The sequence below is a fragment of the Pan troglodytes genome, chromosome 8, assembly GCF_028858775.2.
Source record: "Pan troglodytes isolate AG18354 chromosome 8, NHGRI_mPanTro3-v2.0_pri, whole genome shotgun sequence".
Taxonomy (NCBI): Eukaryota; Metazoa; Chordata; class Mammalia; order Primates; family Hominidae; genus Pan; species Pan troglodytes.
This window is the reverse complement of record NC_072406.2, coordinates 138381345-138405599: the sequence shown is the minus strand read 5'-3', so window position 1 is coordinate 138405599 and position 24255 is coordinate 138381345. Positions and strand designations below refer to the sequence as shown.

The window sequence follows — 24255 nt, the reverse complement described above, 5'->3', positions numbered from 1 at the left end:
TAATACTTTGGATTCGTGATTTTTTTTATAAAAGTATGTGACTTGATATCTCTTCCCAATTTTGAAAAATTCTTATTTTCTCTTCAAATATTGCTTCTGAGGTTTTCTCTTACCTCCTTTGCTGGCTCTCTAATTACATATACCTTTCACCATGTCCCATATGTCTCTGAAGCTTTTTTCTGAACTTTCCAGCCTTTTATCTCTTTATGCTTTTGTCCTGCATATTTTCTTCAGACCGATTTTTCACTCTACGATTTCTTCCTTCAGCTGTGTTTAAAATGCCATTGAACCTATTCATTGAGTTGTATTTTCCAGTTTTTAGAATTTCCATGTGGCTCTAGTTCTCTGCTGACTTTTCTGTTTTTCAATTTCTTGAACATATGAAGTGTGGCATTTTAAATTTTAAATTCCGCTTCTGAGTTCCTTTAACTGCATCTCCTGTAGGTCAGTTTCTATTGCCTGTGGTTTTTTTCTTGTATTTCAGTCTTATCTTCTCGGTGTTCACTTATGCCTGGTTATTTTTGGAGTGTCAGACATTGTATATGGGCAGCTTAAAGACAAATTGAGCCACTAGATGATGTCATATGGTTGGTGCCTAAGCTAGGGGCACTTGTGATCAGTGACTGAACAGGTCTCAGGCTTTGTGAAGACTGATCTACTTCTCATTCGCCCTCTCTCCTTGGGTATAGCATTTTGAGATCCCAACCCAAACCCTGGAGTGGGGAGTTATCAATACTGCCTCTTCGCAGGACCTCATTTCTGGATTTTGTCTTCCTTGCCTTGTGAGTCTGTGGGAAGTTCTGGTGAGGTTTTTTGGCCTCTCAGCTGCCTCTCCTAATAGCTGCAGATTCCTTGAGTGGGACAGTTACCTCCCCATTTTGGGATCATAACTTCTGTTTTCTTCTCCATCTGGGTCATGGTCCCATAATACTTTATTACTTTGGAAATGCTACATTGCTTTCAAATACCATTTTTGTATATTTTCCCTAGCTTTTCTAGTTGTTTTTAGTGGGAAGTTAGGTCTAAATGACTCAAACTGTCATTACCAGAAGCAAAACCCCTCCATTTGTGTACCATCAGCTTAATGACTGTGGAATATCACATCGTGTGGTTCCCATGTTGTTTTGCTGTTTTTCATTCCTGAGACAGGGCCTTGCTCCCTCACCCAGGCTGGAGTGCAGTGGCACAATTCTAGCTCACTGCAGCCTTAAACTCTTGAGCTCAAGTGATCCTCCTGGCTTCAGCCTCCTGAGTAGCCGAGACTATAGACACATGCCACCAAGCCTGGCTAATATATTTTTTAAAATTTTTTGTAGAGATGGGTTTTTGCTATGTTGCCCAGGCTGGTCTCGAATTGCTGTCCTCAAGCGATCCTCCTGCCTTGGCCTCCCAAAGTGCTGGGATTACAGGCGCTTATGTTTTTTCATTTTTAACCATTGCCCTGAGTTGGACATAGAAGAGGTGTTTTCTGACTTCACTGTGAATTATGCTGAATGTCTTTCTGCGTATATCTGTGCATACTTTTCTAGTTATTTCCTTTAGATGACTTCTTAGAAGTGGAATTGTTGAATCAAAGCTATGCACATTTTTAAGGAGTAGGAAAACTGTTTCCAGACTGCCTTATGGAAAGCTGTACCAATTTGCACTTTTACCAGCTGTGCGTGGAAGTGCCCATTTCTTGACATCTCACCAACACCAGCATCTCATGCTTTAATAAGCCTAGCACAGCCCCAGGCGGCTACCAGCTTGGCTGAAGGAATCCCAGCTTTAAAAGTCCTCAATAGGTTGGAACTGTGTGTCAAAATTCACAGAATAAGTTGTTAGGTAAAATGAAAAGGCCTGCAGTTCAAAAAAACAAACAAAAAACTAGCTAAGCAGATCCCCGATAGGGAAACCTGATATAATAGCAGTTCATATTAAAAAGAGTGAGGGGTCATTTTAGATGACGAGTGAATGCACTCCTGGACTGGATTTGTAGACCTTGAAGGTACAGAAATGGAAACATGGGGCCTCAGTGAACTCTAAATTAGGTGGCTCATATCTGAAATACTCCAACCATGGTTACATTTTAAGAAGTCTGTGACATGCTTCCAGAGCAGAATATAGAAAGAGGCTGGTCTGTAACCACGTGGCAGGGAAAACAGCTGAGGGAACAGGTGTGTGTGTCCCTCACAAAAGATGTGTTTGGGGGAAGAAATGAATTTGCATGACTTTGAAAAGATAGTTCTTCTCGACTACATTTAAAAATATTTAAAAGGCTGGGCACAGTGGCTCACACCTGTAATCCTAGTGCTTTGGGAGGCTGAATGGGGAGGATCGCTTGAAGCCAGAAGTTCAAGAGCAGCCTGGACAACATAGCAAGACCCTGTCTCTACTAAAAAATTAGTCAGGCATGGTGGCATGTGCCTGTAGTGCCAGCTACTCAGGAAACTGAGGTGGGAGGATTGCTTGAGCCCAGAAATTCAAGGTGGCAGTGAGCCATGATTGTAGCACTACACTCCAGGCCTGGGCAACAGAACATCTCAAAATAAAAATAAGGAACAGGCAGTTACCTACCAAATATTTTATTTTAAAAAATGTTTTGGTGCACATTTCCTGATGGTCCCCACGCACGGGGATGGACATGAGCCTGCCCTTCTCTCCAGTTACTGCCCTTCATGGACTGTTCCTGCCAGAACTTGGAATTGGTTGTAGCGTAGGGTAGATGCCTGATTGCCTGATTTACCCATGGGGTGTGTGTGTTTATGTGTGTGTGTGTGTGTGTGTGTGTGTGTTTGTGTGTGTGTGTTTCTGTTGTTCGATACTTCATGACAGTGGTTCATTTTTAGCTTTGATCATCAGAGGAAGAAAGATGGGCTTGCCTTCTCTCTACATTCCATAATTTTGTTTTATTTTGTTTTTCTTTATTAACAGCAAGCAATAGGCCCCCAAAAAGTCCAGGCATATTGGGGACAAAAGAGTGTGCATGGTTTTCATGGTAAAGGATAGAGTTCCCCAGAGTTATTGAGAAGATATTTATTAACTTTTCTTATTCAGGTAACTATGATTGTCAGTTTGGATGAAATTCTTATGAGTGATTCTTTTTCTCACTTCCAATAGGAGAACAGAGATAAGTGTGTGTGTGTGTGTATGTGTGTGTGTGTATTTTTGTGGTAAGATGTTATGGTTTGCAACAAAATGAAAATTCAATTATAAGAACAGTAGTGTTTTCCTGGATTGCAGGGCAAAAATATATTCTTAGACAAAAGGAGCAGAGGTATGACCAATACAAGTGGCAGTGTGGTGTAATCCTTATTGTCAGTCACATGAAGTGCTTCTTATATGCCATCCCTGTCCAAGTTGTGATAGAAACTATGTCATTTAGTCCTCCCAGCTGGCATAGTATGACTTACCTGTGAGGGACACTGGGCTAATGACCAAAGCATCACACAGCTAGTAAGTGATGGAGCTTAGATTTGACCCCAGATCTATGTGATTCTATTTTTTGGGGAGAGAGGGAGAGGAAGCTATAATATTTTTAAAAAATGAGTTCTAGTTTCCTCTGAAGCTCTGATGGGTTTAACTGACCACTTCCTTTTATTTTCCACTGAGCCTGGATTTTCCATTTGTAAAGAATTAGCAAGGAAACCTTTCATTTAAGCTTGATGATCATGTAACAGTTTTTGGATTTCCTTATTCCATTGCAACTTTAGGTAAGACCCTGCTGTATACTTAGGGAGAATACACACAGGCACACACACACGTGCACACACACACACACATCTACACACAATTTTGTTTATACAAAATTTCTTCTAGCTAATAATGCATCAGAAATCTTTTCTGAACTATTTTCTCTGAAATCATTACAAATAAAAGATTTGTCTGTAGGAGTTCAGGAATCTCTGTATGATATGATATCTCTAGAAAATAATGGAATTTTGGTTCTTACTGGTTGTAAATCATGTTGGTCAGTTGTAAGTTATTCATACCCACATGCTACGTCTGTTAGCTGTCTTGACTCTTCCTCTGTTTTCCTTTTTTTCAAGTCCACATTAGTTTTATAGTCCAAGTAAGTTGATTATTTACCCAGTTTTTCATCATTTAAGTCAGGTCATTCTTAGGAATGGAGCAATCCTTTCCTCTTCCTAGCAGAACAGGGAGGAAACCTGAACAGCCGAGACTGTCGCAGGAGAAATCCTGCAGTTTCCACAGTGACCTCTTAAATGCTGTGACATTTTCATTCCCGTGGTTTAGTTTCAGATGGGATCATCCAGGAAGGCTGAAAATACGCTAAGGTTTTGGTGATCACACACTTCTGATCATTCCAGCCTCATCCTCAGCAAGGACTACATTTTGTATTTTGGTCTGAAATTCGTCTGTGTTAAGGGTGAATTTAAATTCTTTGTCAGCAAATCAACAGCCAAAATTCTAGTAGATTCATTTATTCCATGTAATGATGACTTTGACTTTGTAGCAAAAATCAAGATTGACTCTCAGGGTGGACAGCCCGTACTTACCACAGTGTCAGGTTCTGCCCTGTCAGCATCTGATGAAGGGATGAGCACATTTTATGAGGCATTAATACAGTTGATCCAAAAACACATTGATTTCGTACTTTCTATATACAAAGAAGCAATGCTTGAGGCACATTGATGAGTCTTCAAAGTTGGCCGAGGCCTCAAGAGGCTTGAAGCCCAGTGAGTAGACAGTGTTTGTGAGTAAACAGAAATAACTACATTTCAGGTAAAATGTGGCAGTATAGTTAGAAGAGCAGAGATTGGAGAGAAGAGCTCTACCTGGGCCTTCATGGAGAGTTTTAAAGGCCAGGGCATCTGAAGGGGCCTTATGGAAGATGGGGAGTATTTTAGGAACTAGAAGGAAGGGCAAAAGAAGAAATGGGAGGCCGAGGCGGGTGGGTCACCTGAGGTCAGGAGTTCAAGACCAGCCTGGCCAACATGGTGCAACCCTGTCTCTACTAAAAAACAACAAAAATTGGCCAGGCGTGGTGACATGCACCTGCAATCTCAGCTACTCAGGAGGCTGAGGCAGGAGAATTGCTTGAACTTGGGAGGTGGAGGTTGCAATGAACCAAGATCACACCACTGCACTCCAGTCTGGGTGAAGAGTGAGACTCCATCTCTCAAAAAACAAAATAAATAAATAAAAATAAATGGGGTGCTCATTCACTTGTTTCATGTGTATCCCACATCATCATCCTGTTTGACTTGAGGCCAGGGATTGTGAAGTCAATACCTGTAGGGGCCAGGCCAGGGTTACAAACTAGTGAAGCTAGCCAGACATAAGATGACAGGTAAGCTTTGCCGCTTGGGCTCCATGTGTGGATCCCATAGGGCAGGTGGGGCTGGGAGAATTGGTGGCCTCTAGTTAGTTTTAGCCAACTGTTACCATTGAAGTAGAAACCAAGGGTTGCCATTTTTCCTGGTATTTCCCCCCTCCCAGAAGCTGCACATCCAGATTTGTCTGAGAATTCTCCTGACTCTTAGATGTTAGCAACTTAATCAAATTGACAGCACTGGATGGCGCCCACTTTGGGGCCATGCCAGTGATAGAGCTACAGGCTGAAGGAGCCTTGTGGGTTGCTGGCCTGTGAAACTTGGTCGAGCAACAATGATTCTGCAATGTGGTCCCCAGACCAGCAGCATCAGCATCACCTGGGAACTTGCTAGAAATGCAAATGCTTGGGCCCCACCCAGATCATCTGAATTGGAAACTTGAGGTGGGCGCGATGATATCTGTTGTAATAAGCACTCCAGGCGATTTTGATGCTTGCCTGTGTTTGAGATTTTTTATTTTTATTTTTTTTACCTTTTTAAATGACTGGAGAAAAAAATTCAAAAGAATATTTCGTAACACATAAAATGATGTGAAATTCAGATTTTTGGTGTACACCAATAAAGTTTGACTGGAACACAGCCACATTCATTTATATGATCTATGACTGCACTGCAGTGGCAGAGTTGAGCAGTCATGACAGGGACTGTATGGCTAACAAAGCTTAATGTATTTATTATCTGTTCCATTACAGAAAATGTGCATCAACCCTGCTCTAGAACACTGAATGGGATGGAGGAAGAGGAGGCAGGTGGAGGAGTCTGGGATGCTCAGGAACCTTGGCTTTGTACCCAACTTTGGCTTTATATATGAAGGGCAGAAGAATTATTTGAGCCCTGCATTAATAAAACAGCTCAGGGAACAATATACAGGACTGGCTGATGAAAGAGTAGCCAGGGGAGAGCTGGAATGAGGGCCAGGTTGCAGGAATAGAAGGAATTGTGGAGGTACTCCAGAGAAGGAATTGCAAAACTCAGCCACTAATTCAACATTGGAACCGAGAGGAAAAAGAGAGTCAGAAGAGGGTACCAATGGGGGCCAAAAGGATGATGATGACAATAGGAAAAACAAGGGGGTCACAAAATGAGGAATGCACTCGGGGGAGTCGGGAGAAATATGAAATGAGCTGGTGAGTTTTCAGCACTGTAGCCTTTGAGTTGCCAGGGAGAGATCTGCTGATTGTGGCTTGTGGGGCATTTGCAATGCATGTGCTGGGCTCAAGAGAGCAGTCAGAGCTGGAGATTTGGCATCGAGCGTCTTCTACATAGAGGACCAAGTTTTTCATAAGTATGTCTGGGCTTCATGACTGGCTGATTTTTCTAATGTTTTAATGGGAAAAAAAAAGCTGAACCCCAATTTTCATTAGCAAAGTGTACAGATTGAGGATGTCTCTGTCCCAGAGCCAGACTGGGTTGAAATGGAAAGTTATACCCATAAAGGTTGCAAAGTCCTGCAAGCCTGGTGAAGTGATAGTCTGGTTAACGTGGTGGCTCCAAGGGGCCACACAGCCAGATGACCCACAGTCCTTCTCAAGTCCTTCATCTGCTTTTGCCTTGAGTCCTCAATCCCAGAGCTGCATCCATCACCCCCCGAGCCCTGGGCTTTCTGACTCCATCTCCCAACTCCAGTGGAGCTTCTCCTCCAGCCTCAGCGTGCACCTCTGTCCCATTCCTCCCGTGCCATCTCTCTCCTGATGCTGAGGCTCTCATGAATGCCTCAAGACACAGCCAGGCAGGCAAGCAAAGGGAAGAGCAAGTGACAGTCTAACTTCAATTTTTGTCTGCAGCCATGAAATGAGAATTCTCTTTGCAAGATCTTTATGAGGCTTGTAGTGTGTGTTTTCATGGTGCAATTTGAATGTGTTTTCTAAAAAGTTAGCAATTAGCTGTAATTCTGTTTGTAATAGAAAAACTTGTTTGCATTCGGCCTCAGTACATAGTGACTCGCGGTGCCTCTGTGATCGATAGCAGGATTACTCTTTAAAGGGCTTAGTATATTCTGCTAATGTTTATTTGAAAGACATTACAGTGATGCTTTATAAATGGATTTTAGTCAACATATGAATGGGGTATTTTTCTAGAAGACAGCTTGCATGCAAACAAACTAGCAACTTAAGCTAACTTCCCCTGACTGACAGTTTTGAAATGTGTTGTAGGAAAAAAAAATGGTACATGAATGTTTCCAGACATCAAATTAGTTATATAAATGCACTTTGAATGGGAAGCAAGCTTTCTGGTTAATAAACACAGTCCATGCTATTCTACCACTGGCTGTGTCTTAGAAGGCCTCATAGGCCACTCCAAAAACAATGCTCTGTGCTTTTATAATATTTTAATGTCCCTGGTTATATCAGTAAGCATATATTAGAAAGTATTAGCTTAAAACATTCTACACCAAAATGAAGTACATTCACATATTTTATGCTGCGTCTTACAGGTCTTCTAGTACCTTCTATCCTCTTCTATGACTGGTCGTACACATAGTACGTAAGAGCCTCTTCCCATATAGAAGAAGGGGGAAAGCTAAGCTGCTTTCAGCTATCAACCCAGGACTGGACCCAGTGCCTGGCTCATAAATAGGCCCTCAGTTAATAAATGTATAATATTCCTTTTTGAAAAATTTTTGAAGCGCCATTTATTATGCCCATTTTGATCTAACTATAAAAAGCATGAAAAGGGTGCAATTTGGGAAAATAGCAATCGATAATAAGTGAAACGGTATCTTGTCACTGTCATGCTGTGCAGTAGCAGTTTGATTTGTGATTGGATTTCTGTAATAAGCATGCATTTTCATTTTGTCATGCATGATCGTTTCCAAACAGCCTTTTTACCATTTGAATCTCATAGCGATCATACTAATTAAGTCAGTTGTCTAGTGCTGCTATAACAAATCACACCAGTTTAAGTGGCTTAAAATGACACCCATTTATTATCTCACAGTCAAAATCTCAAGGTCAGAAGCCCAGTGGGCATGGTTGGATTCTCTGCTTCAAATCTCACCAGGTTAAAAACAAAGTGTCCACAGGACTTCCTTCTTGGTGGAGGCTCTGGGGGAGAACCCATTTCCTGCTCCTTGACGCTCTGGCGGAATTCAGTTCTATGTGGTGGTAGGAACATGGTTCCTATTTTCTTGCTGGCTGTTGAGGGCGGTTCCCAGCTTCTGGAGACACCAGGTTCCTTGGCTCATGGCTCCCTTCTGGCACCTTCAGAGTAAGCACGGTGGGTCAAGCCCTCTTGTCACATCTTTCTGACCCCAGTCATGAAAGATTCTCTGCCTTCAGGAACCCTTGTGATTACATTGGGCCCATCTGAATAATCCAGGGTGAGGTCCCTGTCCTTAACCTTAATTGCATCTTCACAGTCCCTTTTGCCAAGTAAGGTAACATATGCACACATTCCAAGGGTTAGCACATCTTCGGGGACTGTCATTTCAATGACCACAATGATAGGAAAAGCATTTTGTTATCCCATTTTCCTTGTAAGAAAACTGAGGTCCAGCAGAGTTAAAAGATTGGCCCTCAGTCCATGGCCCACAGCTGCCGTCTGACCGTAGCCTTCTAGCCTGAGGCCCCTCCTACTGTAGCCTCTTAAATGGAAAAATGCTACATTTCCAAAATGAAATAGTTCTTTGTTGCTTAAAATTATTGTCGCTTTGCAGTCAAAAGAGGAGGAATTGCTGCATCTCCATAAACTTTCAACCTAGGATGCTCGTAGAAATTGATCAGGGTGTTCCAAGACCTGGGGTGGTCCGAGGATGCTGAAATGAACTGGGTCTTGGAACCCAGCCTAGGCCTTCTTCCCATGGCGAGCACACCTCCTCATCAGCCCTGCTTTCCAGTGCAGCCGGCATTGACACTGAACGTTGCAAGGGGCTGGTACCCGTGGATGTGGATGTCAGGCACATGGCACTGGGGCTACCAGTGGTCCTCATGAGCCCAGGAGGTGCGTGGCTGACAGGAAAGACTCATCCCGGCCTCGGCCTTCTGCCTCCCCGCCTTGGCATCTGATGGTCCTCAGCAGGCAGCCAGGTGCTGGCAGAGATGCCTGGAAGCGGGAGAGGGCACGGGGCAGCAGAGGTCTGAGGAGGTGGTCCCACAGCCTGGCAGGGTTTGGTGTCAGCTGGGGCCTGGTCAGAGGCTGACTTCAGCAACATGATGTCAACACACTATCCAGCCCCCAGGCACCACAAGGTCCTGTCCCCAAGCCATTGTGTCACCACACGGTCCTGTCCCTGGGCCACCGTGTCACCACATGGTCCTTTTCTCTGGCCATCATGTCACCACACAATCTTATTCCTGGGTCACCATGTCACTATATGGTCCTGTCCCCAAGCCATCGTGTGACCATGTGGTCCTATCCTCAGGGCTACCATGTCATCATGCGGTCCTGTCCCCAGGCCATCATGCCACCCTGTGGTCATGTCCTTGGGGGTAACCATATTACCACGTGATCCTTTCCCCTGGGCCACTATGTCACCACTTTCCTGTCCCTGGGCCACCATGTGGTCAGGTCCTTAGTGTCACTGTATCACCACATAGTCCTGTCCCTGGGCCATTATGTCACCACACGGTCCTGTCCCTAGGGCCACTATGTTACCACACGGTCCTGTCCCTGGGTCACCATGTCACCGCATGATCCTGTCCTTAGGGCCACCGTGTCACCACATGGTCCTGTCCTTGGGGCCACTATGTCACCACACTGTTCTGTTCCTGAGGCCACCACATCACCACACAGTCCTATCCCCAGGCCATCATGTCACCACACCCACCTCCACTCTTTACCTTGTATTTTGCATTGATTCAGATTTTATCAAAAGTCCTGCTGCTGCTGCTGCTCCTGCTGCTGCCGCCCCACCCTGTCTGCCCTATTTTGGATTTTTTTAATCACGAAGATCCAAATAAACTGAGCAGGAGGATGTGGGATCCTCTCCGGAGAGCTGAGGGTGCTGGGACCCAGCCTGGGAACATGCATTCATTGGTCATTTGTAGAGTCCCAAGTACAAATGTAAGAAATTCAGCTCACAGGGCAAGCCCTGCCTACTCTCCTCAGAAGAGCAGAATGCAAGTCCATTTTCAAAGGTCAGGGTTTCCCTGCTCCTTGTACAGGGATCCTTGTACAGCCACTTGTGTCCCACAGGGGTCGTTGGCCTCCTAGGGTGAGGCAAGCCGACAGCCCGCAGGTCAGAGGACCCTCTGCTTGTGACAGTGTGTGACAGGCGAGGAGGGACTGGAGGCCACTGTTATACCTCCTCAGGGGACCTTTGCAGCTTTGGGGTCTCCTCTCCGCCCCCCAGTTAGTGTTCCTCTTGCATCCCCGACTCCTCCTGCCTGTACCCTTCATCCTACAGAGGCATCTCGGTGGCCCTGCTCCGGGTGTGGGGACTGTAATGTGGAGCACGCTGACAAATTCTTTGTCCTTGGGAAGTTTCTATTTTACCGAGGGAGATAGACTGTAAACAAGTAAAAGAAAAACAACAAATCGTCACAAATGAGGAACTTTGCTAGGAAGAGACAGAACAGGGTGTGTGAGAACCAACAGCCCCCTTAGGAGGCCGGGACTTCTCTGAGGTGGTGACATCCAGGCCAGTGCCTGGAGGTTAAGCCACACAAAGGGCCCAGGAAAGATGTTTTGGCAGAGAGTCAGCAGCCACAAGGACCCAGAAGCTTCGGGAACAAGCAAGTGATGACATCCAAGTGAGGTGCCAGGTGAGCAGACGCCAGAGCCTTCACAGCGTGAAGGCCGTGGTTTTGTTCTAAGCACATCAGGTTGCCATTGAAGGGTCTTAAGAAAGGGCATCACTAAGCTCAGGAATTCTGGAGGAAAGCCAGGGTGGATTTTCTCCAACCTCCCCTCTGTCGTGGATCAGGGGTGACGGAGGGAGATGGTCAAATAAAAGCTGAATTTTAGCTGTGTTAAGTTTGAGAAATCCATGTCATAGTGTTTTCCAGGTTGCTTTCTGATAAGTCATGTTTTCATTTCCCTCTTCCAACCCAATAGTAAGCTCAAGAAAGGAACAGAGTAATGTCGTCTGCTTCAGAATTGGCCATTGTCCTCAGACAGATGCACGCGCCTGGTGGACTGTCATTCTATAGCATTCAGATGCACAGAAGCAGACCAGAAGTATTTCAGTGCATAAATAAGGCTTTAAGATGCTCTGGCTATAGCTAAAGTAATCTAAAATGAAAATCTAAAATGTTTGCTGCAAATCTGAGGATTAACAATCACACCGGTAGCGACGGGACAAAGAACTTGAGCTAAGAGCATCACGAGGACCAAAGGTGATGTGATGGTGCCTTTTCCTGCAGGGAGGGAGAAGCAAGCTGAAAAACCAAGACTCTATCATGCTGCAGAAACACAGTGAGAAGATCCTGTGCTTAAAATAATCCAACGTTTTAACACACAAACTTCCAACTGCATTATAAACCTAAGGATAATACATGCCGTCCTGTACATAGCATTTTAACAGGTTGTTGGCTAAAGTTAATTATCCATCAGAAAAATTGTCAGTAACTCAAGAATAAACATGATCATTATTTATGTAATAACAAACAGGCCCCAATCCAGGGACACCCCATTATAATGCTGCCGTGCCTTAATTCCTGACTGTGTTATACTGCAGTTAATTCAATTTTGTCCTCTCTAAATTCCACAGTGCGCATATCTTCCAGGCTGTGGAAGTAGCACACTGATATTAAAGTGGTAATCAAGATTGCCTCTAAATATTCACAGCAATAAATGACTCCCTCGTGCCCCGTGAATGCCAAGGCTGCAGCCTGAAGCATTTATTTAGTGCCGGAGAGGGATCTAGTTATTTTAGAGTTCCCTTGAATGCAATATTTTAATTTTGTTGTTCTGCTTGAAAAATTAGATCCCTCTGAGCTTCCAGTATTGATGGTTGAGATGAATGACTTTGGCTCTGGCTGACCATGGTCTTTGGAAGGATAATCTCAGAGTTGTGATGGGAGTGGACTTGGCTGTTGACCCCAAATCTTACTTTTTGGATGGTAATTCCCTCCTGCCTGCCAGACCTGCTGCCGTTCCACTGCCACATTAATTCACCCTCAGAATCAGGGCAGATGTTTCTAAGCTGTTGAAAATTTCTTGTTCTCTAAAGAGAGAAAAACACCAAGGACCTGATGCTGTGTGTCATCCCGTCCTTCAGGGAAAATAATGAGCACCCTACAACCATGCAAAGCTACATTTATGGACTCGAGGTATTTTGTGTTCATTATGGGTGAAATGATTTAAAGTCAAGTTTGGATCAGCCTCCAATCACACACATTAAAGAAGGGTAGCACGACATGGATAGCACCAAAAAAAAAAAAAATAGGGAAATCAATCTAATCAGCCAATCAATCAATCATCACTTTTTGCACATCTGTTTGTACAGCCAGTTCACTGGGATGCCCTAGGCAATTGCATTGTGGGAAACCTCTGAGAGAACACAGGCACCTGGGGGCCCTAGAGGTGGGCAGCTGGGTCCTGGCCGCACCCGTCTTTGCAGATTTGCCTGGGCTTGCCATCTCAAGGGGAGTCTGCCAAAAAAGCCTTTCTGTGAGGAAGGCACTTGCCTCCTGTGAGCACGTGTGCACTGAGGGTAGAGTGTCTGATGAGTTTTGCCCAACGACAAAGCTTCCCTCCTAGGAGGAAAGAGGGATTTGGAGTAAATGCAGTATCAGTCTTGGGGTTTATCTCCAAGCCTACATGCTCTAAAGAGGGAACTTAGATCTGACTCCTAGATGGAACTGAGAGTGAAGTATAAGTACAAATAGCAAGAGCTATTTCATGAAAAATTCTATAATAAACTGGGACATCAGCCCAGGTCCCATAATACAGTTACACACAAAAGCAAGTGTTCATGCACATGCCTGCATGCATACAGGTAAATAGGGAAATCAATAAATGTCAGTGCCTTATGGCCTAAGAGGCAGTGTAGTAGGTAAAAATATATATCGATTCACTTGAACTTTCAAACTTAAAAAGATATTTTCTTATGACTTTGGAGGAAACAGGAAGCTGTTGAACATTGCCATGACTTTTTTTGTCACCTTTGTTGAGGAGAGCTTGCCTCCAAATTATAATGCTTCTCTTGCAGCAGAACCCTTTCCTTCTCTCCTACCCAGCATCCCATAGGAAGTGGTCCTTTCCTCTCTAGAATGTCCATTCCACAGACAGAGCTCTGTCCAGTCTCTCAGTCTGTAGCCCTTTTATGGCCAGCACCTACCGGCTCCTCTTACCTGCTGGCTCCCTCACCTCCAGCCTGTATTCTCCCCTGGCCTTCGGCCACTCTTGGCCTGCACAGTCTCCAATCTTGGGTCACCCCCTTAACCCTACCTACCTTTTCCAACCTGCCATTGAGCCCTGAACGCTGCAAAAGACAGACAAGTGTGTATGGGTGAATAAGAAATAAAACAACCCCAATGAAGAGAGTAAGGGAGCATCCTTTCTCCAAGGAGGACAAATCAAAAGTGAACAAATAAAACAAAATTCACACCCAGACATACAATGGCCACACTGCCAAACATGGAAGAAAAAAGATCACAAAAGCAGCTGCAGAGAAGAGATGGGTCACCTGCCCAAGGAGGCTGAGGACTGACTTCTCAGCAACAAGAATGGAAACCAACTCATCCGTGATCGCTCGAGCCTGTAGTCCCAGCTACTTGAGAGGCTGAGGCAGGAGGATTGCTTGAGGATAGGAGTTTGAGACCAGCCTGGGTAACATATTGAGACCTCATTTTTATAAAAAAGAAATAGAAACAGAAGACAGTGGAGCAATCCCAGGGTGCTGAGATAGTAGAGGTGAGAAGACTCACCAAACCTCAGGACTCAGAGTAAAGCTGTAGTAATTAACACAGGGTGGCATTAGTGCATGGACAGACAATGAGACACATGGTATTAGCTCAGAAACAGATCTCCACACGGCTGCTACAGATACGGTGGAAGGATAGGTCTTTTTTTTTTTTTTTTTTTTTTTTGAGATGGAGTCTTGCTCTGTCATCCAGGCTGGAGTGCAGTGACGTGTTCTCAGCTCACTGCAACCTCTGCCTCCCGGGTTCAAGTGATTCTCCTGCCTCAGCCTCCCGAGTAGCTAGGATTACAGGAGCACACCACCATACCCAGCTAATTTTTGTATTTTTAGTAGAGATGGGGTTTCACCGTATTGGCCAGGCTGGTCTCAAAGGCCTGACCTCAGATGATCCACCCACATTGGCCTCCCAAAGTGCCGGGATTACAGGAATGAGACACCGTGCCCAGCCAGGATGGATAGACTTTTAACAAATGGTGCTGGAACAATTGGTTAATCACATTTTCTCTAAAGTAGAGTTGGACTCCTACTTTGTACTGGACACAAAAATCAAGTCTGGATGGGACTTAAATGTGAAAGGCAAAATTATGAAACATTTAGAAGATAACACAGTCTGCTTTTTGATCTTGGAGTAGGGAAGGATTTCTCAAATAAGGCACAAAGACTTTAAACCCTGAAGGATTTTATTAAAATTAAGGCATTCTGTTCATGAGAACACACTTAAGAGGATGAAAAGACAAAGCCCAAACTGGGAGAAGATATTTGTCACACATTAAACAGAGAAAAGCATAGCTTCCAGAATGTAGAAATAACTACAGATTCACAATGACAAGAGAAAGGGAGGAGGAAGAAAGCAGGCAAGAAAATGGTCAGAAGACATGAGCAAGTATTTCACAGGAGAAGAAAATCAAATGTTCCATAAACATAAGCAAAGGTGCTCTGTCTTGCTACTGAGGAGGGAGGTGTAAAGGAAAACCCGAGTGAGCCGCAGTTGCACAGTCAGCAGATTGGGGCTGCCCGCCTTTTTAAATTTTTGCCAGATATTCATGAGGCTATGGAATGAGAGAAACATTTATAACCCATTTGTACTTTGGAAAACAATTTAAAGATCCCTGGTAAAGTCAAACATGTGCAAACTACACCACCCAGAGTTTCCATCCCAGATTAGCCAGGGAAACTCATATCTGTCCAGCAAGGCAGGGGTCCCCAACCCCTGTAGCCTAGGAACCAGGCCACACGGCAGCAGGCGAGGTGAGCTGCAGGCTGAGAAGCTACCTCTGTATTTAGAGCAGCTCCCCACCACTCACATCACTGCCTGAGTTCCGCCTCCCGTCAGATTAGCGGAGGCACTGGGTTCTCATAGGAGCACAAACCCTGTTGTGAACTGTGCACGTGAGGGATCTAGGTTATGGGCTCCTTATGAGAATCTAATGCCTGATGATCTGTCACTGTCTTCCATCACCCCCAGATGGGACCATCTAGTTGCAGAAAAATAATCTCAGGGCTCCCACTGATGCTACATTATGGTGAGTTGTATTTCATTATGTATTACAATGTAATGATGATAGAAATAAAGTACACAGTAAGTAATAATAATGTGCTTGAATCATCCCGAAACCATCCCCCACCCCCAGCCCCAGTTCCATGGAAAAATTGTCTTCCACAAAACCGGCCACTGGTGGCAAAAATGTTGGGGACTGCTGTAGTAGGAGACATGTACACAAGAACATGCATAACAACATTTTAAGAGCAAAAAGAAGGGTGGAGAGAAAGAATGCCAAAGTCCACCTGTAGGAGAAAGGACTTACACATTGTTTGTGCAATAGAATACTACATAGCAATGAAAATAGATGGACTACAGCTGTATACAACCATATGTATAAATCTAACAAATATAAGATTAAGTAAAAGAAACCAGTCATAGAAGAATGGACAAAGTATGAGGCCATTTTTGTAAGGTTCAAAACAGGGTAAAACTAAACAGTGTATTGCTTAGGAATATGTACACTAGAAATAAAACTGTAGAGGAAATCAAGATAATGATTAATAGAAACTTCAGCATAATGGTTACCAATGGTTGGGAATAAGGGAAATGTAATAATGAATTTAGCATGAGAAAGTATATGAGATGAATTTCCTCTCCCTTCCCCCCAGCAAATTCCTGTATTGACATCCTAACCCCGGTACCTTAGAATGTGACTGTATTTGGAGAAAGGCCCTTTAAAAAGGCCATTAAGGTGAAATGAGGTCATATGTGTGGCCCCTAATCTTATATGGCTGGTGTCCTTATAAGAAGAGATCAGGACACAGACATACAAAAGGCCATCTGTGGACACAGTAAGAAGGCAACTGTCTCAAAGCCAAGGAAAGCGGCCTCAGAAGAAACCAAACCTGCCAATGCCTTCATCTTGGACATCTAGCTCCAAAGCTATAAGATAAATTTCTGTTGTTTAAGCCACACAGTCTCTGGTGTGTGTTATGACAGCCCCACCAAACTAATATGGGGGCTTCTAAGATTATAGAAATAGTCTGCTTTTTCAGCTGGGTAGTAGGTGCCCTGGTGTTTATTTTAATCGTTGTTTTTCAAATTGTACTTATACATTTTATATACTCTTGGATGTACTTTCCCAATTAAAATAATAGAGCAGCAATTACTGCCAAAACATTTCTGGCCCATTGATTAGCATTTAATTGATTTATTCAGCAGGTACAGTTCTTTAAGCATTCAATAAAAGACACAGTTCCATTAGGGTAATCAATATATCATTTTTAAGAAAAGGAATGCCGTATTTTACCGATACTACTTCATCATCTCCAGTGGGTAACAATCAAAAGAAAATGGAATGAATACATGCTTTTAAGAAGTCTAAGGCAATTAGTGGTCTTCAATTAAAGTAGCTGTCTGTTCTCCCTCTCTATTGATTTCTCCTTTACTAGTCATACCTCAACTAATGTACATAAAGATCTTCCCTGAAGGAAAATATGTTCTTCTGCAAGATGTTGACATTGGACTCTCCTAACACTTCTAGTACTTTATGTGGAATTACTACAAATGTTAATGCTTAAACTACCTCAATTCTTTGGGGGAAAAGGGATATTGCAAATAATATATTTTTATTCACATATAAAATTGTCAGGATTTCCATTTAAGGTATGTGATCTGTGCATTGATATCTTAGGCAAACACAATTTGTAACTAAAGTAACTAAGTTACTTATATATACATACATATGAAACATGTTATACACACACATGTATACATACATATGGTGTGTTTGGGCACATTTTGACAGAATATTGAGACATATTTTGTTCTAATATTTTATTGTAAATATAATTAATAATCTTGTTCTTCACACATATAATTAATGGGTACATATTGCAAACCCTGAAGAGACATTATGGAAGTGTTTGTAGTTCAGCCCGGGTGTCAGCAAGTATAGGCAAATATGAAAGAGTCCCTGTGATGGACTCGAAAGCAAATACCCGTAAGGGCATAAGAACACTTTGACACACTACACTACAAAGAAATGGTGCATGTTTCTTGGAATGTAGGATCCAATAGATTAATTTTCAAAGTCGAGTAACACTCAGAAATGCATACAGTTCTTATAAACACCAGACAGTATCAAAATATATAAATTTGGTATGTTTTTGTACTCTTTTGCTAGAGTAAATCCATCAAAAACAAGGCCTGTGTAAACCCAGAAAAGATACATAAGAATTTCATATATCTGGAAATTCACCAATTTAACTCTCAAGTTTAAATAACTATTTAAAATAATATCATCCATCAATGAAAATTGAGAAAGAACCTCCTTGAAGCTCATAAGAAAAAAACCCTTGAGTTTGTACCTAATTTTATCTCCTGAAGGCCCTGATATTTAAAATAATCTAATTCTCAGGTGGCAATTGGATGATGTAAGTTGTAGGTCTTTATCACTGACTCAGAGCTGTCCAATAGAACATTCCATGATGATAGAAATGCTCCATATCTGTGCTGTCCCACAGTGGTAGCCACCTGTCACACCAAGTTATTGAGTCTGGCAATGTGTCCAGTATGACTGGTGAACTAATTTTTAAATTTCATTTCATTTTAATTAACTTAAATAGCCATATGCGGCTAATGGCTACCATGAGAGACACAGAAAGACTACAAGAAGATATGCAAAGGGCTGCCCTAAAAATAAAGCAAATAATGTTTCAGCCTTTGTGACTCTACCCCAGTTATATGGCCTTAGTTAAGGCATGTTTTGCCTTAACTCATTTTTTTCCCCAAAACTCATGTGACCTTCAGTTGTTATGGGTTTTCTTTAAATTCTGTTTTACTTTAACTAATTATTTTCATATTGGACATTTGGAACCCACAATCCATTTCATCTTAAAGTGTAGTGGCATGTGGTTAGTTAAGTCATGGTATAGCTGAAACATATATATTGTGAAAAGATCTTTTGAGCTCTGGAGTTATAAGACTGACTTTCAAATACGAAATATTAGAAAAGTATGTATGAACTTCTCATTCTCATGCTTTCTTACAAGCCTAGTACCGAAATAACTGACAAAGCAAAGGCAGACGAAGTCAACATAACTGAAGGAAGCACTAATTGAGTGTGGTGGTGATCATGTCTCAGCAAGACTGAGTCTCCACTTTCTGCACTCATGCAATGCTGACCAGGAAGAATGAGGTCTCCTTGAGTTTGTGGTGCCTGTTCTGTGGGATAACCCAACTCTCCCTCCACTCTTGTCTTCTTCTTTTTTTTTTTTTTTTGAGACGAAGTTTCGCTCTTGTTGCCCAGGCTGGAGTGCAATGGTGCAATCTTGGCTCACTACAGCCTCGGCCTCCCGGGTTCAAGCGATTCTCCTGCTTCAGCCTCCTGAGTAGCTGGGATTACAGGGGTGTGCCACCACACCAGGCTAATTTTTTGTATTTTTAATAGAGATGGGGTTTCACCATATTGGCCAGGCTGGTCTTGAACTTCTGACCTCAGGTGATCCACCCCCCCGCCCCCCACCCCTCGGCCTCCCAAAGTGCTGGGATTACAGGCTTGTTTTCTTTTTTTTTGAGACAGAGTCTCACTCTGCCACCCAGGCTGGAGTGCAGTGGCGTGACCATAGCTCACTGCAGCCTCGAACCCCTGGGCTCAAGTGATCTCTCGCCTCAGCCACCCAAGTAGCTAGGACCACAGGCACAAACTACCACCCCTGGCTAATATTATGATTTTTTTTATTTTTACTTTTTGTAGAGATAGGGTCTCACTGTGTTGCCCACCTAGGCTGGTCTCAAAGTCCTGGACTCAAGCAATCCTCTGGTGCCTGGCCTTCACTGCTCTTTTTAAGCTGCTAAGAAACCTTCATTTATACACTGCATTATGATGGCATTTGGCTCTTTCTTAGGTTGACCGCATCGTTTATTCCCTCAATTGACTACGCCTGTGGGTCTTATTCAGCTATTTGCAAATCAAAGCCAAGCGTTTTTCAACTGACTTTTGTTGTTTATCTTTCAGAATCATCCAGAAGTGCTGAATATTCGACTACAACGGGAAAGCAAAGAACTGATCATAAATCTGGAAAGAAATGAGTAAGTTAATTCTTGTTTATTGCATGATAGGAGAAAGTTAAGACACCATGGACGGAAAAGTGCTCTGTGATTTATGTTGGGGTTTAGAAACAAAGAACGAAATGCATGGATTTGTAATCCAAATTTGGATTTGAGGTGAGAATTAACTTTAAAAAATTATCTAATGGAAAAATAAAGAATTTTATCACTCTATTAAGGAATTTTATAACTCAACACTATTTTTTCATAGTTCTGATGTTTTATTTTTTCAGTGCCTGGTTGTTCAAAGATTTAATTTAAGCATCCCTGTACTGTTCAAATAACAGAGTTTCATAATTAGTTGACTTTTGACAACTCCTGGATTATATTAGGGGAAACAGCTTCAAACTGATAGAAATTATCTTCTCCCTGAGAAATACCAAGAGTTTATTTTATCTTTCAAAGCTTATCTCCAGTGATTTGGACTATTTCTGTCATCTTCTTATTTTTAAAAATTGGTCCTTTTATGGAAAAATTATATAAATTTCCAGAAAATGGCATTATGGCTTTTTCTGGGCCACTTGGATACTATTATGAATTTTGTATGCCTTACTAGCAGAAAACTTTGTCTGCCTCCAACCATAAGACAAACCACTCGTTTTCTTATTCTTTGCACCCTGGCTATCCCCACAGATTCCTCAGATCTAAAGGACTCCTTAATATTCTATTTCATTAGTACCATAAAAGAAGAGCTTATTAGTTCTTCTAATAAGCAATCTGTATGTAAAGATAGAAGTCAATTTTCCAAGTCCTGCTTGGTCAAAGTAGCAGTTTCTCTCTTCCAAAAGTACTGGTTCCTGTTCCTCACCCATCAGCAGGATGCTGATTTTTTCTGAAACAAGAGTAGAGGTCGCAGGCCCTCACTGGGATGAGTTCTGTCAGAGACGTGGAGTCCCAGAACCTGACTCAACATCTCCCTGTAAACAACTCAGATCATTTACTTGTGTTGGTGCTTTGATTTGAGTGTTTTAAGCAAGACAGACGAAAGACAGTCAATCAACAGCCAGCCCGAAAGTTCTGTATCTAATGCCGCGATATATAAAAATGTATACAAAAATCACACTACCTGCTCCCTGGGATCTGCAACCTGCCTCTTTTGTGTTTTTTTTCTTACATTCTTACTGCTCACCATTAAATAGATCAGAAGCTTTGGAAACAAGAAATGAGGTGTTTTTAGCTTTTCTTGTGACTTGCTCTTAAAATAGAGGTTCAGACACATGTATTATATAATCAGGAATCTGAAGAGAAAACTGTATATTGCTTTTGATCCATCTCCCTTAGCAAAGTATATATTTTCATACTCTATTTCTTTACATAAGAATATTGAGGGGCACACATTTTTGTACATTTTTATGTATGGTTTTGAAAATATCTCAATGGAAGAAGCTAGGCATTCCGTGAAAGATCAAAAGCATCTAAGGCTGCTGGTGGTGATGCATTTTCTCGACAGGGTCGTTGTGGTGGGCAGCTGGATTTAGGAGTGTTCTTTATTGCACCTGCTCCCATTGTTAGGCTGTTGGAAGAAACGTGGTGCACAGCATGAGGGGAGGCTAATCCTGAATGTTTTATGGAGCATTACGACTGCAGGTAGAGAAGCAAAAATCGACCTCATAAAAACCTTAAGTTGTTTTTACTATGAAAATAATATACATACCCAGTGAAGAAAACTGAACATTATAGGGGGGAAGGGAACAAATAACTCTAACATTTTTTAAAAAGTACTTTTACCACCAAACACAATCCTGTTTAAGATTCTGGTGAATTATATAGATGGATTTTTTTTCTTATAAATAAGCCTTTGTTTCTTTTGTCTTCTTAGTTGATATCACAGTCTGCAATTTTATATCCTACTACTTCATTTAGCTTCATAATGGACACACATTTCCATAGATAAATAATTTCTTAGAGCCCGTCTGGTTCTCTGAGTTTGTAATGTGACTTAATAGCCTTGTCCATGGTTCCCCCTGAAAATGATGTACCTTCCATTACTGCAGATGCTATAATACACGTTGACTGCTAGAGAGTAGCTAATTTGTATAAATATCATTTTAAAAGGTGACTTAATTTGCTCTCTTTCAATTCTGAGTCTTTCATGAGATAATCTCAAAATTATAAAAGTTGAAAACAAAACTATCTTTTTAATTTATTTCTCTCTTTGCAACCTCACTGTCAGACTGCATTTTCAAAAATACATAGAAAATGTTTCATATGTTCCTATGATATGCTATAATTTTAATTGTATAACTTGTACCAATTTTAGAAATTCCATTATATGAAAAGTAACATTTTCATAATAAGAGGATGCCAATATTACTATTTGAATGATGCATTACCAAAAATACTTCAGTATAACAATTTTTTTGCAAAAGGTTACATACCTATTCCAAATTAACTATACCTTTGATGCAATGAATACTAAAAACAAAAAAAATCAAGTAGAGTGAAATGCTTGTGCACTACTGGCACGTAATGCTGTTAGACACCAAAGGCAATCAATCATTTAGTATATAATAGAATTTTTAATTTGCAGAGCCATTGGCCCAATAGATTCAAGTCCGAGAGTTTTTACAAATGAAACTATAAGAACCCAGAGATAAAAATATAAGCAGAGGCCATTTACATGTTTAACAATGAGTACAATAAAAGGCCTGATCAATCAGGATGAACAGCTGACCAATCAGAAGGCAAGCTGGTTAGTATACCGCTCCAACACCTTCAGCCCCAGAGTCAGCCCTGTGCTTAAAGATGTTTTACCTAAAAGTACGTCAATAGGAGACTGATTCAATAATCAGCTATGAAACAGGATACCATACAACAATTTAAAACGATGAGACTTTTATTATAAAAAATTCATGGTATAATCAATGTAAGTAGCATGTTAGATAATAGTTGTTTCCTGCTAGTGTTTGTTTTCTAAAAAATGAAAATAGTTTACATAGTATTCAATTTTTATTTTAAAATTATACACATGACATGTATCTCTGAGTAGGAAGATTATAGAGGATATTTACTTTCTTTATTGTATTAATGTTTCGCAAAAATAAAATATTACTTTTAAAATTAGGAAAAAACATTTTCTTTTGAAGGAAAAAAACTATCGTAAAAACTTGATAATGGTTGAAAAGAAGATTGCTAACATATTTATTATTCCTAAAAAGAAAATGATAAAAGTTATTTTGAGAGGCCTCTGGAAGGCCTCTGGTGACTTTTAAAGAGCAAAAAATATCTACTCATTGAATATTGGGTCTTTAAATATCCAGAAGTTTACTGTAATTGAAAAACCTGCTTAGAAACCACAACCTAAATTAAAGCGGTCCCAGTCTCTTAAGTCTATAGCTAATGCTGAGAGTCATCTAATTAATCCTACTCAAAATGCTTCTGTGGTGAACCGGTTCTTCATGGCACAGGGCTGAATTTTTATTAAATAGTTTTTCAGGGAATCTCTTTTATTTACCTTCTAACATCCCTAATTTATGAAAAGATTGGATGCTGTTCACTTAAAATCTGTATTTGTATAGCCCCTGAGAAGCATTTTGCACAATATTGCTGTCTGCCTATGGACCTGTAGAAACCAGGTTGATAACTTTCATACTTCTACTAGATCCCTGTGGACTCTCAGGCCATCCCTTACACAGGTATTCTGTGAAATTGTATCTTTGATCAAAATGTTTTATTGGACAGGCTGGCCAGCTTTGGCATCAGCTTTTCCAGTTTAGGATAATGAAGAGTGATGGCAGTAGATCACGTTCCCTACATCTCTCAATCCCAGCATGCCTTCAAGTTCTGTTCCCATCACTGATTGAAGGCACTTGCCATGGGAAGTCCGTAGCCCATTGAATTTATGTTTGGGGTATCTCTGGGATAGAATAACTTCAGCACTGACTTATTTTGCCTAGAACGATTCCAGACATCTCTTACAGGGCAACTTTAATTAGTATTCACTCTAGAACAATAACAGAAAGGGCATTTAAAAATGGCTAAACATGGGTATAAATATTTGGAAAGACATTTATCTTAGATCACCTCTCAGAATATCATGGTACAGAATGGAGAAATGTAACCAGTGTGGAGATGGCATTAGATGGTTTAGTTGGCTGAATCACCATCCAGAGGATATCAAGCCATTGTTCCTCTTGACCCAACCCATGTTGAAGAGGGCGACTGAGGTTGCTGCCGGTGGCCTTAGGGCTGTGTGCATGGCCTTGTCCTGGCCCACAGTTTCATGGACCATCTCGATGAAGACATAAAAGGTGCTCTCATCACATTTCCTGGCAATGCAGAGCTAGGGGGAATAACTGTGCTTGGCACGGCAAAATCTGGATTATGAAGATTTCAGCAGTTTGGATCAATGGGCCAAAACTAACAAGATGAGATTTAATGGGGATAAATGTAAAATCCTGTGCTTGGGTTAACAAAAAAATAAACGTTGCAAGTTCAGAAGGAAATTTGTTAGTAGTTCTTGTGAATGAGACCTGCATACTCAAGCCCCTGAGGCAATGTGGCTGCTAAAAACGTGACTG

The 24255-nt window shown here is 41.7% G+C and overlaps 1 protein-coding gene across 1 annotated transcript in view; it reads left to right on the top strand.

Moving 5' to 3' along the window:
• Nucleotides 1-24255, top strand: part of ADAM12 (ADAM metallopeptidase domain 12) — a 374324-nt gene that overhangs the window by 89497 nt on the left and 260572 nt on the right. Inside the window, exon 3 of the mRNA XM_016919590.3 lies at nt 19644-19717. Coding sequence (XP_016775079.3) covers nt 19644-19717 — 74 coding nt within the window. The remainder of the gene's footprint in view (nt 1-19643; nt 19718-24255) is intronic.